This window comes from Bombyx mandarina, chromosome 16 (genome assembly GCF_030267445.1).
Source record: "Bombyx mandarina strain Sakado chromosome 16, ASM3026744v2".
NCBI lineage: Eukaryota > Metazoa > Arthropoda > Insecta > Lepidoptera > Bombycidae > Bombyx > Bombyx mandarina.
The window spans coordinates 6337157-6354219 of record NC_143222.1 but is presented as its reverse complement, the minus strand read 5'-3'; the positions used below and the strand labels follow the sequence as shown (position 1 = coordinate 6354219).

Below are 17063 nucleotides of genomic sequence, written 5' to 3'. Positions count from 1 at the left end.
TTTCATTACTGTTTCAGTATTGTTACGCTACACAATTAAAAATATTTTCATTGATTAACTTGGTAGTATAATGTTTTTCTGTGTTGATATAAATAATTTCAATTCCGTGAAATCGTTTTTAAATTAGCACTGTAGTCAGACGACTGTAAGGCTTATCTGGTAAAAAGTAGTCACCGTTGCTCACTGATACAGCAATACTAAGGGCAGATTCAAGCAGCAGCATAAAAAAAAAGCTCTCAAACATATTAAGTTATTAAGTGTATAATCTATGGTGAATTCCAGATAAGATTTAAAAAAGTCTTGAACTTGGATTTGACAGTAAAACTCGAATTTGCAATTTTACAAGGATTGGAAAATATATAAGACTTGGCTTCGGCCTTATTGAAATTTTTATTTCAGGATATAATATAAATCGTGACCTGGCTTTGGCTTTTTTGAAAATTTATTTCAGAAATTATATAGAACAGACAAGGCTGTCTAGGCTTAGATCCCCTTGCCTTTCCTAATAAGGAAAAATTGTACCAAAAAAAAAAAACTATGGTGATATATTAAGTGTATAATCTATGGTGAGTGCGTTGAAGTTGATTCAGTTGATTGGGCTTGAACGAGTTTTAATTTCTATTATTTCCAATTTAGAGAGTCTCTAAACTTAATTTAAAAATCCCTAATTATTGCTTATTTAGCCACCGCAATTACCACCAGTTTAAATTGAATATAATAGTTAAAAAAATTGTTGAAAATGTCAAATGAAACAAATAAAACAGTAAGTACTAACTACCATTTTACCGTTTCTAATGTGATAAAGTACACAACAATGCAAAGTTATGTTTTCAATAAAAGTTGTATTAAAATCACAGTAAAGTATTCAACCTGAAAAAATGAATCAACTTTCCCAATTTTTTCGTACCAACTTATTTTAAGCTACGTTAGTAATGATTCATCATAAACCTTCTAAGACAACATTCTGAACGCTATACGCACTTCTAAATTAATTGGATTAACAAGAAAGATAACTAAACACGGAGTAAACAAACATCTAAATTTAATTAAAATTATAACTCAGTCTTGTCATGTTGCAAATGTTATTTTTCCTGGTAACTTTTGATTTCATTGTACAGAAAGAAATAGGATGCTCCCTCTCTTACCACCAAACAAGTACTACACAGATGTCTACTAGTAGTGCCTATAACAAATAGATGTTTTTTAAAAGTACTGTGATTATTTAAGGCGTTTGCCACTAGACATAATTCTAACTTTTTATATTGATTAAACCTTGGGAGAGTCTTCTATCAACATTTTTTTGGGCTTTCCTAGGCTCGGAAATGTCAAAGACCTGTCAAGTCTGAGAATTATTAGACTTTCATGTTACTTGTATCTATTTGTGGCAATAACCCCGGCACACTTAATCAATATCTCATTTCCTGTATGAGTGAGTCATTTACAAGTAGTGTATGTTTTGGTCATTATATTTTACATTCTGTATTAGTATTCTAAAGTTTGAAGAGAGCATAAGAGTATTCTGAATTTAAGCAGTAGCTATATTTATTCTATCTTATGAAGGCTCTGCATTGGTTATAAGTGTGAATGAATATTCCTTAAATGTATGTAAGTTCTTTAGTGCTTGAACAGGTGAAAGTAAACAAGCTAATGGCTTATCCCGTGTTAAGTGTTTACTGGGGCCCCTAGACATCAACAACATAGTTACCGCTACCAACTTTTAGAAATGAGTTTCAAGTCACTCAAACAACGGCTGCCTTACCCTTCAAACTGGGACTTAATACTGCTTTCTGACAGAAATAAGCAGTGTTGTGGCACCCACCTTTACGGGATTATAATATGACGTAGAATTAGTAAATGCCAGTTAGTGGTTGCAGTATGCTGATATAATACTGAGAATACTGCTGTCTGTCTACCTACTTACAGATTTTGTTCCATAATGTTGAATCTGTTATTTCTTAGAAGAGTGTTTAATAGTTAACAATAAGTATATCTCATTTGCCTTCATAAGACAGAAAATCTGTTAGTAATAACAACAGTATTGTAAAATTATGCTGGTTGTAGGGTTTTTTGTAAGACAGTACAGTTAGATACCACCATCTTGCTTTTAAGAATTATTTCTGTATTTATGTATGCTGTTTTAAATCACTTTACGATAAATTGACTTAGACCTCATGTGTCATACTGGGTGATGGCATTCACAGCACCATGTTTATAGGCTTCAATAAACAATTGAAACATGAGTTTATTACACACACATACAAAAAATATATATTTGAGACTAAACATCTTGATTGCACCATTCACATTATATGGGATCACGGACTTTAACTACCTATTCACTATAATAAAAAAATTTACATAATCTTCATTCTATCATTTTACTTGTGATATGTTCCGTTATGACTTCTCTAAGTTACCTTATCTTTACATTGACAGTACTATGTAAAAAGCTGTCTTGGACTGCCAACAATAATTTCCATCATTAATGAATGATTGGCATAAATATAGGACAAAAATATTATATAAATTGCATTATTTTTTATTAATACACATAGATTTCATACATTAAGTCTAGTCAATTTAAGAGCTAATTTTGTAGAAATGTTGATTGCAATATTTTTGTTTTGGATAAGAATCTTCATACATCCTGCCCAACATAAAAATGTGCATTCTCTTCATTGTGACGCTTAAAAAACAAACAAGAACAAAGTGTGTCAGTTGAATTGTGTCAGTTAATCGAAGTGAAGACTGAATACCAGATATGTGTGTTACTTGTGACTATCATACATAATTAGCTACAACCAATTTTGCTTACATTCGATTTACAACTAGAGAAAGTTTCTTGAATAAAAATTAAATAAAATTAAAGTAAAATATTACCTTTGTAATTTTGATTTAAAAAAAAGAAAACATTAAGTGGAATGACATTTAGAGACGGCTTTCTTTGTCCAAGACTAATATAAACAGTGATCAAAATATTATGTCAACAAATGATAATATATATTGATGCCGTGTCCATATTTAGTAAAGCAAACAAGCAAGAAAGTTAAATTAAAAGGAAAACACTGTGTTGAAAAAGAATGTTGAAGCGTAAGAAATTGGTACATTTGGTACAAGTAAAATTATTTTATTTATTATTTTAGTTATACAATGTTCCTTCAATAACCCGCAATAAGCTATATCAATGGTTCATTTCGTTATTAGTAATTAGACTCAAAGCCGGCGGCGTCGAATAGTTCGCTGACGGTAAAGGCGAATTTACATTACGAAATTAGTGGCATGAAATTAATTTCGTGACATTAGTTTTACCAACAGTTTCACGTGTAATGGAATACTTTCGTAATGCATGCATTAATTTCATGCATGCAAATTAGTTTCGTACCCTGCGCGATTTTTTGGTGAAATTAGTGTCATGCAACTAATTTCATAGTGTAAACGCGGTGTTACTTCGGACGCACTTCAAGCGTTAAAAATGGCAAACCAACGATGGAGTACAGAAAAAAATATAGATCTTATTAATGAATATCAGCGACAAGGGTGTCTGGGACCCGAAACACCTACAGTAAAAAATCAAAATTATCTTCACTCATTCGAAAATAGTTTTTAACTCTCAGGATCTTCATCTGCTAATTCAGAGACTAACTTCATTGCTCCTAAATGCCTTCTTGTTGAAATCTCAAATCCTCGAATCTACCAACGCCTTTTTTTTCTTGAGTCTTTTTTTAAGTTTATAGGTATATAAGCATTTCTTTAGCTACATTGAATATAGCAAATAGCTTTGATGCTGAAGGCGCCATGGTTACTGCGATACTGTGGCTTTCGCGACACTATTCTTTTAACGAAATTACTTTCGCATATATCGAAACTACTTTCGTGAAACTGAGCTCAACATGCATGACACTAATTTCGTAATGTAAACTCCGCATAAGACCCAACTGCCGTGGCGTTGACGAAGGCTGATTTCGTATTCAATTTGGGCAGGGTGGGAGGAGTTCCTTGGGCCCGCGGTCTGCTCACAACACCATGCAGATCGTTGAGTCTCACATACCCCGCGCGCCCCTTTTGCGCGGGGACCTAGTAGGAGGTTCGGCCCTCTACCCGAAAAAAAAAAAAAAAAAAGGTTGGGAGGAGTTATATACTCTGCCCAAAACTCGTCGTTTTGCCTTCAGTACTCATTGGTCTAATTCTCTCCCGTCTAAGCTCGGACGCGAATTGTTGACCGATAGGGGGTTCAGGAGGGACAATGGTCGGTTCAACTTCGCTATAACTCGCCTATCGCACCTAACACGTAGGCGGAAGTCCAGCAATTTCCTCCTAACCATCCAAAAAAATACATGCTATGAAACACAAATGCAGATAAAATGAGACCTAACTATTCTGCCTTACGATAAATTTTTACTGTCATCACGGTCAATGCCGAATTCATTTGCCCTGTTGCATACTGTGTCAAATGATGAATTCGAATTCAAAGTACGCTCTGACTGCAATGTAATTAATATAACGACAGGTTCTAGGTGATGATGCTCAACTTTTCTACGATGATAGATACAACAAGAAACTGCAAACTTTTTTTTTTCCAGATTTTCCCCTCTTATGTTTTCCTCGAGAATAATCTCGATGTTTATTTATACTTTGTGACATTATCCGTTAATCGTTTTTATTTACAGTTCTCAAATCTGGAAACACCTGGTTATGTTGGATTTGCCAATCTGCCTAATCAGGTACACAGAAAATCTGTAAAAAAGGGTTTCGAGTTCACCCTTATGGTGGTCGGGGAAAGTGGACTGGGCAAATCTACTCTGGTCAACTCTTTGTTTTTGACCGATTTATACCCTGAACGAGTAATCCCTGATGCTACTGGTAAGCAAGTTGAAAAAAAAAACTTGAAACTTTAGTCAAGTTTAATTGTAACTAATTTCTAATATACCATTGAAATGCGTGCTTTCGTAGCTATCCTCTTAACATCCTATTCACTTTAGTGGTGATAGGACTCCTTGTGAGTCTGCACGAGTAGGTACCACCGCCCTGCCTATTTCTGCCGTGAAGCAGTAATGCGTTTCAGTTCGAAGGGCGGGGCAACCGTTGTAACTATACTGAGACCTTAGAACTTATATCTCAAGGTGGGTGGCGTTGTAGATGTCTATGGGCTCCAGTAACTACTTAATATCAGGTGTGCTGTGAGCTCGTTCACCCATCTAACAAAAAAAAAACGTGATTTCGTAGCTATTCTCTTTAGTGGTGGTAGGACGGCTTGTGAGTCTGCACGAGTAGGTACCAACGTCCTGTCCATTTCTGCCATCAAGTAGTAATGCGTTTCGGTTTAAAAGATTGAGCAGCTGTTGTACTTGTAATTGCTGAGACTAGAACTCATGCCCAGGTGAGTAGTGGCATTTACGTTGTCGATGTATATGGGCTCCGGTAACCACTTCACCAGGTGGACCGTGAGTTTATCCACCCATCCAAGCAATAAAAAATAGTAGCTATTCCCCTTTTTAAGAGAGTTTAATAGTTTGATTAATAATAGAATGTTTTCCTATGAATGCTTAATAGTAGAATTTGGCTAGTGAAACACTTGTGACATGTGCAAATCGAGAATGTTGTAAACAATTTTTTTTAAACAGTCCAATCAGTGTTTTAAATTGTTACAGAGAAAACAAACCAGACCGTGAAATTAGACGCATCGACGGTCGAGATAGAAGAGCGCGGCGTGAAGCTGCGTTTGACCGTCGTGGACACGCCCGGCTACGGAGACGCGATTGATAACACGGATTGTTTTCGAGTGAGTCTACAGCAACGGTCGGGGAACTTTTTTAATTATTACCCCAAAATATTTTTGTCTAAGTTGATATTACCCCATGGCGAAGAACAAAAAAAACCAAAATTGCTTCTTTTTAGTATCTTTCATATTATAGCCCCCATGATAATTTTGAAAAGAAAACAATAACTAAAAATTTAACGATTCTAAAGAAGTTTCACTTATATATATACTTTTTCTCACAAGTTTCATTTTTACCTCACAAAATTTCATTTTACCCCATTTGGGGTAATTTACCCCGGTTCCCCGACCGCTGGTCTACAGTCATTCATGGACTTACAAAAACTCTTATTCAGCGACTTTGGAGGTCAAGAAACAAATTGTCAGAAATGAAAACATAAGTTCATTTAATAATGTAATGTAAATCATCTTGCCTTTTGACTGTGATTCCGAGACTTTCTAAATATATAATGATTAAACTAGTAGTAGTAGGTAGTAGTAATGAGTGGTCGGCCATTTCTGCATTAATTTTTTTTTAGTTTCACACCAGTCATCCGTTTGGATTTTGTAGTTTCCTTTTTTATTCACCGGAAATACTCGCAAGCATAATCATTTATCCGAACCGCATTGAGCAACATTAAATATTATTACATATGTACTCGAACGCCTACCGCCAGTGAAACATTTAAAAAAAAACACAGATTTCTATTAATAGATAAATGTTTCTGAAACTACCATGTGTAGTGGTGGCTACAATGAATGTGGTACATTGAACTTTCCGTAAGTAATCGTTTCTGTATTCACAGATAGCGATGGTGACTAATGTCTCGACAAGGACTTTGTTTAAATATGCAGTTGTTTGCCTTGTTAATAATGTGGCGTTAATCGTTCATATATGTACTAGTGTGATTTTTTTTTTTTTTGCTTAGATGTGTGGACGAGCTCACAGGCCACCTGGTGTTAAGTGGTTACTGGAGCCCATAGACATCTACAACGTAAATGCGCCACACACCTTGAGATATAGTTCTAAGGTCTCAGTATAGTCACAACGGCTGCCCCAACCTTCAAACCGAAACGCATTACTGCTTCACGGCAGAAATAGGCGGGGCGGTGGTACCTACCCGTGCGGACTCACAAGAGGTCCTACCACCAGTAAATAGGTCCTACCACCAGTAAAGAGGTCCTACCACCAGTAAAGAGGTCCTACCACCAGTAAAGAGGTCCTACCACCAGTAAATGTGTGATGTGAGACCTGAGAGAAAAATATTACTGGTTTTTTTTTTAGTGATAGAAAACGTTTTGTTATTACACTAATAATCCTCTGCAATTGTTATTTAATTTGGTGCAACCCTATATAATTTTTAGGTTGAATTTGGTTAATGGATCAACGAAAAGTTTTCCCCGCTGGATTCTATTTTGTTTTCAACTGCAATAAGAAATAGGGATGACCGTAACAAGCCTCAGAAATGAACAATAATTGGATCTCAGGGCAAACTTTAAATTGCATTCAATCCAAAAAATAATAATGCCTTGCTATATTTAAGAATTTAACATCCTTGGTCCGGCGGTTCGCTCCCAACATATGCAGACCATCAAAATCTACATAACCTACCCTCAACAAATACAAGTTTTCTGTACCCAAAGAAAAGGTTATTCCGATGTTCAATACTGGTGGTAGGACCTCTTGTGAGTCCTCGCGGGTAGGTACCACCACCCTGCCTATTTCTGCCGTGACGCAGTAATCCGTTTCGGTTTGAAGGGAGGGCAGCCGCTGTAACTATACTTGACTAGCTGTACCCGTTCACTTCGCTGGGCATTTAATATTAACATTATTATTTCTCATCCCCCCAAAGATTCTCATCATTAACGCCCCCGCAACTGCTGTAGGGAGTCCAACACTCATATAAATATTAGCCTATCCATTAAGTACATGTATTTTCTACATGGATACCAAGTTTTAAGTCAATCGGATGCATGATTCAGTAGTTATAATGGAACATCCGTAAAAAACACTTTAGATTTATATATTAGAATAGATACCTTAGAACTTATATCTCAAGGTGGGTGGCGCATTGAAGCTACAGATGTCTATGGGCTCCGGTAACCACTTAACTCTAGGTGGGCTGTGAGCTCGTCCGCCCATCTAAGCAATAAAAAAAAAAGCTACCTTCGTCTACGGTCTGGTATCAAGATACGATAATGAACTGCCCTCTAGATCAATAAAAAGTAATCCAAGTTTTCTTTATTTTTCTCAGTCCATAATTCAATACATTGACGAGCAGTTCGAAAGATTTCTTCGAGACGAAAGCGGCCTAAACCGTCGTAACATTGTGGATAACCGTATTCATTGCTGTTTCTACTTTATATCACCGTTTGGACATGGGTAAGTTAGTTTTTTTAATACTGTGAACCCAAGCGCTCATTTTAAGTCCTGTCCGCTTGAAAAGCTTGGCGAGTGTGTTCGCGACGCTAGCCGACATTTTACAACTAGTGGTCCCCGGTAGTCGCAAGTCGACTATAATTAATTGAAATTATAAGTTTGTACACCATTATGATTCTATTGTCACAAAGACTTTATTTTACTTCTGTAATCATAGATTTCGCCAAGACTACACTTTAGACACATATTAATGAAGACAAACAATTTATTTAATCTATTCTCAATTTGACCACAAACTTTAAGCAATAAGAAAAGTTTGACAATAAACAAATACTCGTTTGTGTGTCAAATACATGGTAGTGTGTGTAATGTTTTTTTATTGATTTAATGTATTATTGAGGCATAATTTAAAGAAAATATTAACATTCTGCACTCCTTCACTATATCTTATATTTTTAAACGAGCTATTCTTGTATATTAATATATATATATAAGGTAATTTCCAATATGTTTGTGATTAGAACGACACAGTCAGTCAAACACAATTGAGTTTCTCTGTAATAAAAGTTTTATTGTTCATTATATTAGGTACATGAAATAAGAGTGTGTATTTACTCATTACGTTACAAAAACCTACATACCTGTAATAAAAGAAACAACATTTAATGTTATTATTATCAATGTCAGTTCCTGAATCACAATTTTTTTTTTTTTTTTTTTTTTCCTACCTAAGCTGAGAGCCTTGAGAGGCTATATCAGCGTAACCCTAACTTTTGTAGGTGAGCTCACGGGGCTCAAACCTGATGACGTTATCACAATTAAGTAGTATTTTAAACTTTAAATATTAATTTATTAACAATCACGAGTCTCATGCGTTTTAGGTTATCTTTTCCATAGCTAATTAAATTCATTGATTTGTCATGTCACTGTCACTGTGCATTCGATGATGATTGATGCGCGGGAAATTGAATTAAAGAAAATTATATTTTTTCTTTATATATATAATCTGAATCTCGGAAACGGCTCCAACGATTTTCATAAAATTTAGTATACAGGGGATTTCGGGGGCGATAAATCGATCAAGCTACGATTTATTTTCAGAAAATGTTGTTTTATTCGTGTTTTCAATAATCAACTCTTCCCGACATCTATTGACGAATAATAATACTATTTTAACCGATTTAAAGACACGACAAGATGGCGTTATCAAAAAAAAAACCGAGCAATGCTCGGCCATCGTCTATAAGTGTGGATAATTTCATAATCCTCCGTCCGCGCAATTTTCGTAATAAGGGGTACAAAGTTTTTGCTCACGTATTAATATATAGATAACATGGGCTTAATACTTTCTGCGGATTTTTGGTAAAAGAACATACTTTAAAAAAACTACTTTTAAATTTCGAATCTACTCATTTTCGAGAAAAGAGATTGTAATGATTTGTTAATTTTTAATCAGGTTAAAGCCTCTTGATATTGAGTTCATGAAACAGCTGCACAACAAAGTTAACATCGTACCGGTTATCGCCAAAGCGGATTGTCTCACTAAGAAAGAAGTTCAGCGACTGAAATCTAGGGTATGATGTTTTAATGTGGTCAAAGAATTTATGTACAGTAGAAAACTATGGATCAATTTATTCAGTTGCTATAAAATACGTTTCAAACTATGGATCTGAGGTTGTACAACACGAACATTTAAGCTGTGTGCCAATTAATGCATATCAGTTCAGTTAATAAAAAAAATGCATTGATTTTAATTTTGTGAAATAAATACTTGTCTCATTATTATCAGTTTTTGTAATATTGTTTACAAATTTCTCAGAGGAATTGCTCATTGAAAATACATATTTTTTCTTGTTTTTTTTTAACTCAAATCTTGAAGTGTACATTTAAATAAATAATCTGATACAAAAATAATACTCGTTAAGGTTATGGAAGAAATCGAAAGAGAAGGCATAAAGATATACCCGCTGCCCGATTGCGACAGTGACGAAGACGAAGATTACAAAGAACAGGTAATAATAATATACAGGTAATAACAATAATAATTTCACATAACGATACCATAACATTTGATATAGTTTTTTTTTGCATTTACCACACAATGAAGGAACTTCAACGAATACGGAGTGGAAACGTTTCCAAAGCCGGAACAGCATTAAACTATCATATAATATTTTTTTTAATTGAATAATTTCAATCATTTTTATTATTACAGCAAAATGTGATTTGACAATATTTCTGTAACTTATACTTATAAAGCTCGGATAACGCATTAATAAGATTAGAGCACTTTCATTTCCTGAAAGGCTAATGTCATAATTCAATTAATCGAGATTTAATTTGAATTTTATATACTGTGTTTTATGTAACTACATACTTCAATTATTGTATTTTCAAAAATCCTTGATATGTTTGTAAATTTGACGTCTTGAAGTTCATAAAGTTTAAAGTTGGGAAACCATATGGTTCCTAAGGAACGTGGATCTCCATGATGACCTGGAGCTTTACTCAGTCATTAAGTATCTACAGACGGCATCATTGCGCCACTTTGAGAAGGCGGCACGATATGAGAACCCTCTTGTCGTGGCTGCTGGGGATTTATACCCGATTCTGTAGACCGAGTGGTAAATAGTCGACGTCGCCCAAAACACGTCATTACGGATCCTTCCGATTCATTAATGGTGATTTTAGGTACCACAAGCACCGGTCACCGCCCTCGTCGAACCCGTCGCTTGCGACGAAGGGCTCGGTGAGTAAATTAACCCTCAGACACAGCCCACTGAGTTTCTCGCCGGATCTTCTCAGTGGGTCGCGTTTCCGATCCGGTGGTAGATTCTGCGAAGCAGGGCTCTTGCTAGGGTTCATGTTAGCAACGTCATCAGCTTTGAGCCCCGTGAGCTCACCTACTAGTTAAGGCGACGCTGATCGACGCCCTCAAGGCTATCAGCTTAGGTAGGAAAAAAAAATCTCAGTAAGTTAGTGCTGAACCCACGGTTCTCAGGTCCGCCAGCTGAAGGAGGCGGTGCCGTTCGCAGTGTGCGGCGCGGGCCAGCAGCTGGAGGTGCGCGGGCGGCGGGTGCGCGGCCGCCTCTACCCCTGGGGAGTCGTCGAGGTCGAGAACCCGGAGCACTGCGACTTCATCAAACTCAGGACCATGCTCATGTAATTTATTTTATCTTATTGGCTTCGAACAGACGCTCTGAAAAGAGGCCTCATGGATCGTTTGGAACCTCTGCGTCTGCGGTGGGACTTCGGTTCCCTCTGTGTTGTGTACCGTATATTCCATGGGCGGAGTAGAGCTCATCTATAATACCTGGAGCCACTGCGGTCATCCACAGTGCATTTCCAGAGATCTTTTTGCCACGTACCATCCGGCTATGGAATACTGATTTTGTGTAGGTCATTGTAGAACTGCAATTACTATAACATAGACGTTCGCACAATGAGACGATTCGCAAATGGCATACATGCTAACACCGAAATCTCACTGTAACTAGAAATAGAGACCAATCATCGAACTTAGTGATTTTGTTATCGACTGTACGCAATATGTATCGCCATTAATTGTACATTGATTGACATGTAACCATTGATTAATTTTAAATGTTTTAGTACCCACATGCAGGACTTGCAAGAGGTCACACAGGAAGTTCACTATGAGAACTATCGTTCGGAGAGACTCGCCCGCACCGGCCAAGTTCCGAAACGCCACACGTGAGTGTTTGCAACTCAAATGCATGTTTAAACACTTTTATAGCAGATTGAAGATAGTTAAAAAAAAGAATATGAAATAGGGTTTATTTTATTACTGGATAAAGTGAGACGAGCTCACAATCCCCTGGTGTAAAGTGATTACTAGAGTAAATAGATATTATTGGCATACTGTATAAGTCTGGAAATTAGATCACATGACTGCAGCCAGTACAAAAACATAGTATGGTGGTACCTATCCTTATTTCGCTAAGTTAGTCGGAGCAAAATGAATTATAATAGAATAATTTAAAACCAGTGAAACCGCAGAACCTAAGGTGACTGCCCTTAGGGGGAGCCTAAAGATTATGGACCCTCGTGACATTGTAATTCAACAAATGAAGTATTAATATCAATTTTATTTAAGAAGTTGGGATATTTTTTATGTTCAAAAATTTACTAAATTTCATTCCTTCAGATACAGTATTCTGAAGCAAAACAATGCATTATCTCTAGATGTGATTTCTTAAATTTCCGTTTACTAGGTCAACTGAAAGCGGACTTAGTGAGGCGGACTCTGCCCTCACCAATGGCTCCGCGGAAGATTCCACCGAGCGCGAACGTGCCCTACGTGAAAAGGTGAAATCTACTAACACCTTCATATTGTTAGTGTAGAATCTACCATTCTACCAAGCCACTCAACCAATTTGGTGGCAAACTGTTACCGGAGACCATAGATGCCACTACAATTATGACTCCGCTTACTGACTAAGAGATGCAGACTGTTTTGTACTAAAAAGTTACGTTATCTATAATCTAAAACAGACAGTCAAGGTACTAGAGGGAACTTTGATTAGTATTAAGAAAACTACTGGACGAAGTAACAGTACTAGCATAACAACAGACTTAAGAATAATTTTAATATTTTTAAGAGTTCAGGAAAGCAATTCAAAATTGTTAGTAATAATTAATAAAATAAATTTGAATTAAAAATGGTGTAAGAAAAAATAATTTTATTGTAAAAAAGCGTGGGGTGCTATTCATGATATTTTTAAATTACCCTTCTATTCATATCTGTTCATAAAATATTTATAACTACTGATACCATCCATTCCACGCTTTTTTTGCAATAAAATCATTTTTTCTTATACTATTTTTAATTCAAATTTTTAAAATTTATTATCTATTTTTTAGTGGGATTTTCTATAAAAGCGTATTTTGTTAGTTTTTTTAAACTATTACATATTTATTTTTCATTTTTTAGTTGCATTTAAATTTTTTCAAATTTTTTTTAAATGTTGGATAGTCATCGGTCTTTAATAAGTATACCAAATTTGGAGTTAATCCGACGTTTTCGAGGGGGTCAAAATCATGTTCAAAGATTCCGTTACAAGTTAAATGAAGACTATTGATGTCGTTTGTAGGAGGCAGAATTACGTCGCATGCAGGAGATGTTAGAGCAGATGCAGCGACAAATGCAATTGCAGGCCGCCGGTGCTACCACCGCCACCTCCACCACTGCATAGTGTACGCTAACGGCGCAGGTACTGTATTATTCGCTCTGTTTTTGTTTTTATTTGTACGGAGAAAACAAATTCAGCTGCAGCACTGTAATCAATAACTAATGTATGTAAGTATGACTAAGACTGACTATCTACTAGTGGTAGGACGTCTTGTAAGTCCGCACGGGTAGGTACCGCCATCCTGCCTATTTCTGTCGTGAAGCATTAATGCGTTTCGGTTTGAAGGACGGGTCGACCGTTGTACTGAAGAGACTTTACAACTCATGTCTCAAGGTGGGTGGTGGCATTTATATTGTAGATGTGTATGGGCTATGGTAACCACTTTAGATCAGGTGGGCTGTGAGCTCGTTCACCCATCTAAACAATAAATTAAAAAAAGGTACCACCATCCTGCCTATTTCTGCCGTGAAGCAGTAATGTGTTTCGTTTTGAAGGGCGGGGCAGCCGTTATATTGTTAAAAGAAACCTTAACAGTTCATGTTTCGAGATGGGTGGCATTTACATTGTAGATGTCTATGGGCTATGGTAACCACTTTAGATCAAGTGGACCGTGAGACCGTCCAGCCATCCAAGAAAAAAAAAATACTGTAAAAAATACGTGAAGTAAGGACTGCCTGCACTTGAATTAATTATATATTATATATCTGTAATAATAATGTTTCTATTTACAGTGGGACACACAAATGTTTCGACTGCCTGACATGTGCGACGTGGTCAATTCCATACTGCGCGCCATTCCCTACTGTGCTTCTTCCACTTGACTGTACACTATGACGATATCATTTAAAGTATGGCAAATGTTAAAAATGTCTCAAAAATTTTTATTATGAAATGACTAGGTACGTGGGACATTTTGAAATTCTTTGGAGTTTCTATCGATTCGGTAAAAGCCATGTCATGACATTTTTACATCATTTGAATTGAAACAATCTTATCTCCTCGTCATTTTAAGGATACTAGAGTATTAAAATTTTATCTCAAATAATTATTTTATAGATGTTTTTATATATCGAATATTTCTCTCTATTGTAGTTGTCTAAGATAAACCATACGTAAATTCAATGATACATTTGAATCTTGCACATGGCTTGAAGTTTTTTGGATTTTCTTTGATGAAATTGAATTGACTTTGAAATAATAAACATACTATAACCTGGTAGACGAAATATGTTATTTAGACATATGCCGTAAGTTCTTTATAAGATCTAATTAATAGTGATCTGATGTTTGATTGTATTCATTATTCTCGTGCCATTGTCGACTTTTTATTTCGTATTTAAACTCTTGCATGAAATATTTTCATTGATCCCAATAATTTTATGTACTTAATAAGTATCTAAACTGTAGTAAGGAGAGCCAAATCGGATTATCTGCGTTTTTTTTTTTTTAAATATCCCTTTGCCACAAATAATATTGATCTGGTCCCACTTTAAAGAAGAATTAAGCCTAGAAATACTAAGGTAATTTGGTAAATTAACTTATACTTAAAAAAATCAGCAATGTCACTAGCGTGTTACAGCATTGCATATATTGCTGTAGACCTCACATCCCCTTATTCAAAGTTTATGTGAGAGACTTGTAAACTCGAATAAAAACTATTTTAGATTATAATAAATGTATCATCTCAATTTTTGATACCTACTAATAGTAGTGATTACGTGTATTTCCTTTTTAAAATATGTTCACAAAATATTTAATATTGCAGAAGACAATTAAAGTTATTATTCTTCCATTTAGATTTGAGTTAGTAAGTATCAGAACATTTTAATTTCGTGTTAACATTAAGAGAATATTTACTCTATTTTATATCATCATTTTAGTATATTGTGTTGTTATTTAATGAGTGTAATGCAATATTTTATCGGATGTCCATTACAAGACTGAAGTTGTGAGTGAATATGATTGGTATAATAATTTCTTGAATGGTACTTAATAGTTTGAATCATTCTGTTACAAACCCATTCCCTATTGGTGCATTTATACCCTAGTTGATGTTAATAGAACAACGATTTCATAGTTTCTTGTAGGATTAACATGATTCTAACTTTCAAATTCTAGATTCTAGATCGGTGCCAAAGTTGGTTATATTATGAGGTTTGCTAAATAAAGTTTGTGATCGGATGTAGTAGATTTGAATTATTTCACTCGTTAGAGAAAACCTATTAGAAAATTAAATGTAATGAATGAATACTCTTATGTAATCATATTTTTATAAAATAAAGAGTTTCTAACTAAAGCAATTTATTTACTGTCCTATCATAGATGTCCTGTATATTATTCTGTTATAATGCATCGCCAAAGAGGAAAGTAACTATATTAATTAATGTTTCCGCTGAAAGAGAGAAAATGGAGGCGGCGCTATAGTAGCAAGTGGAAAGATTAAAAAAACTGCATCATAAACTATCGCTACCGCTTTCACTTACGTACCTAACTTACGTTCCGTCATTACCACCTGCGAGATGGTGGTCTCATAATAATCTATGGATGAACTTACAAACTTCAATCGTGTGCCCAGCGACACGGTATAAGTAACGGTCTTTTGGGCTCTTCAAGCACCGGGCATCGTCTTCGTCTTGGTTCATGGCAGACCACTGAGTATCCCCCCGGATCATCACAATGGGTTGCAATTTCGATCCAGTGGTAAATTCTGCGAAGCAAGCACTGCTTCTACTAGGGCTGGCGTTGACAAATTCTCTCAGGCTGAGCCCGTGAGCTTACCAAGCAGTCCATGCGAAGCTAAATATAGGCCCGCATTTTTTTTTACCTGTGCTGATAAACTTAAGAGGCTATTTCAGCTTCGCCCTAACATGTAGGTGAGCTCATGAGGCTCAAACCTGACGACGTTGCTAACATGAATCCTAGCAAGAGCCGTGCTTCGCAGAATCTACCATCGGATCGGAAACGCGGCCCACTGAGAAGATCCGGCGAGAAACTCAGTGGGCTGTGTCTGTGGGTTAATTTACTCGCCAAGTCCTTCGTCGCAAACGACGGGTTTGGCGAGGACGGTGACCGGTGCTTGAGGTACCTAAAAGCATCGTTAGTGGATAGGGAGGATCCGTAGTGGTGTGTTTTGGACGACGTCGACTGCTTTCCATTCGGTTCGCAGGATCGGGTATGGACTTTAGCCCCGTAGGCCACCAACCCGGTATTTATATGTCTTATCTATGCCACTAGCTTATAGGTAGGGGAAAAAAAAGAAGATCCAAGTAGCTGTGACTCACTACCACCTGCGATAATTATAAGGTGAGACGCCCTCTATCACATTTACAGGCAACAGTATAGCCAAGGTAAGCATTGGAGTTTTGAGATTTTATTAATTTAGAGATTCTTTAGATCAGATTCTTCAGATAAACCTCAGGTCTGACCATTGGTGGTTTGTTCACTGTCTAATATTTCTAAAAGTCCACAAATATTGGAAAAAGGAACAAAATCTCCCAAATATTTTCTAAAAAGTTAATCCAATTTTCAATAATTTTCACTATTTATCTGTAAGTATGTTCACAATTTGTTAATTAACCCGTTTTTCTTAAATTGCATGATAAGTAAATTCGATAGCTTCTCGAGATCTTCCAAAAAGTCTACGTAAAAAATCATTATTTCACTGAGACTATATTTTATCGCATATCATGTCGTTTCATAATTTTATCACAATTGAGTAATATCTCAAATTAATCAACTTAATTTCATTTGGTTCCTTTCAGTTTTTATAAAACAA

General features: G+C 35.9%; 1 protein-coding gene across 1 annotated transcript; it reads left to right on the top strand.

The window, feature by feature from the left end:
- Window positions 1-545: 545 nt before the first annotated feature.
- Window positions 546-15584, top strand: Septin1 (Septin 1). Its single transcript, XM_028179505.2, has 11 exons — window positions 546-763; window positions 4668-4860; window positions 5649-5779; window positions 8011-8138; window positions 9592-9709; window positions 10061-10147; window positions 11137-11297; window positions 11748-11849; window positions 12371-12464; window positions 13250-13369; window positions 14020-15584. The coding sequence occupies exons 1-10, from the start codon at window positions 740-742 to the stop codon at window positions 13349-13351; spliced, it is 1140 nt and encodes a 379-aa protein (XP_028035306.1). The 5' UTR covers window positions 546-739; the 3' UTR covers window positions 13352-13369; window positions 14020-15584.
- The last annotated feature ends 1479 nt before the right edge of the window (window positions 15585-17063 follow it).

Bases quoted from the DNA above. Each gene is read 5' to 3' on its own strand.
- Septin1 (XM_028179505.2), top strand. From the start codon at position 740: ATGTCAAATGAAACAAATAAAACA. The intron at 10,148-11,136 runs GTAATAATAATA...CACGGTTCTCAG, and splicing joins ACGAAGATTACAAAGAACAG to GTCCGCCAGCTGAAGGAGGC. The intron at 11,850-12,370 runs GTGAGTGTTTGC...TCCGTTTACTAG, and splicing joins CAAGTTCCGAAACGCCACAC to GTCAACTGAAAGCGGACTTA.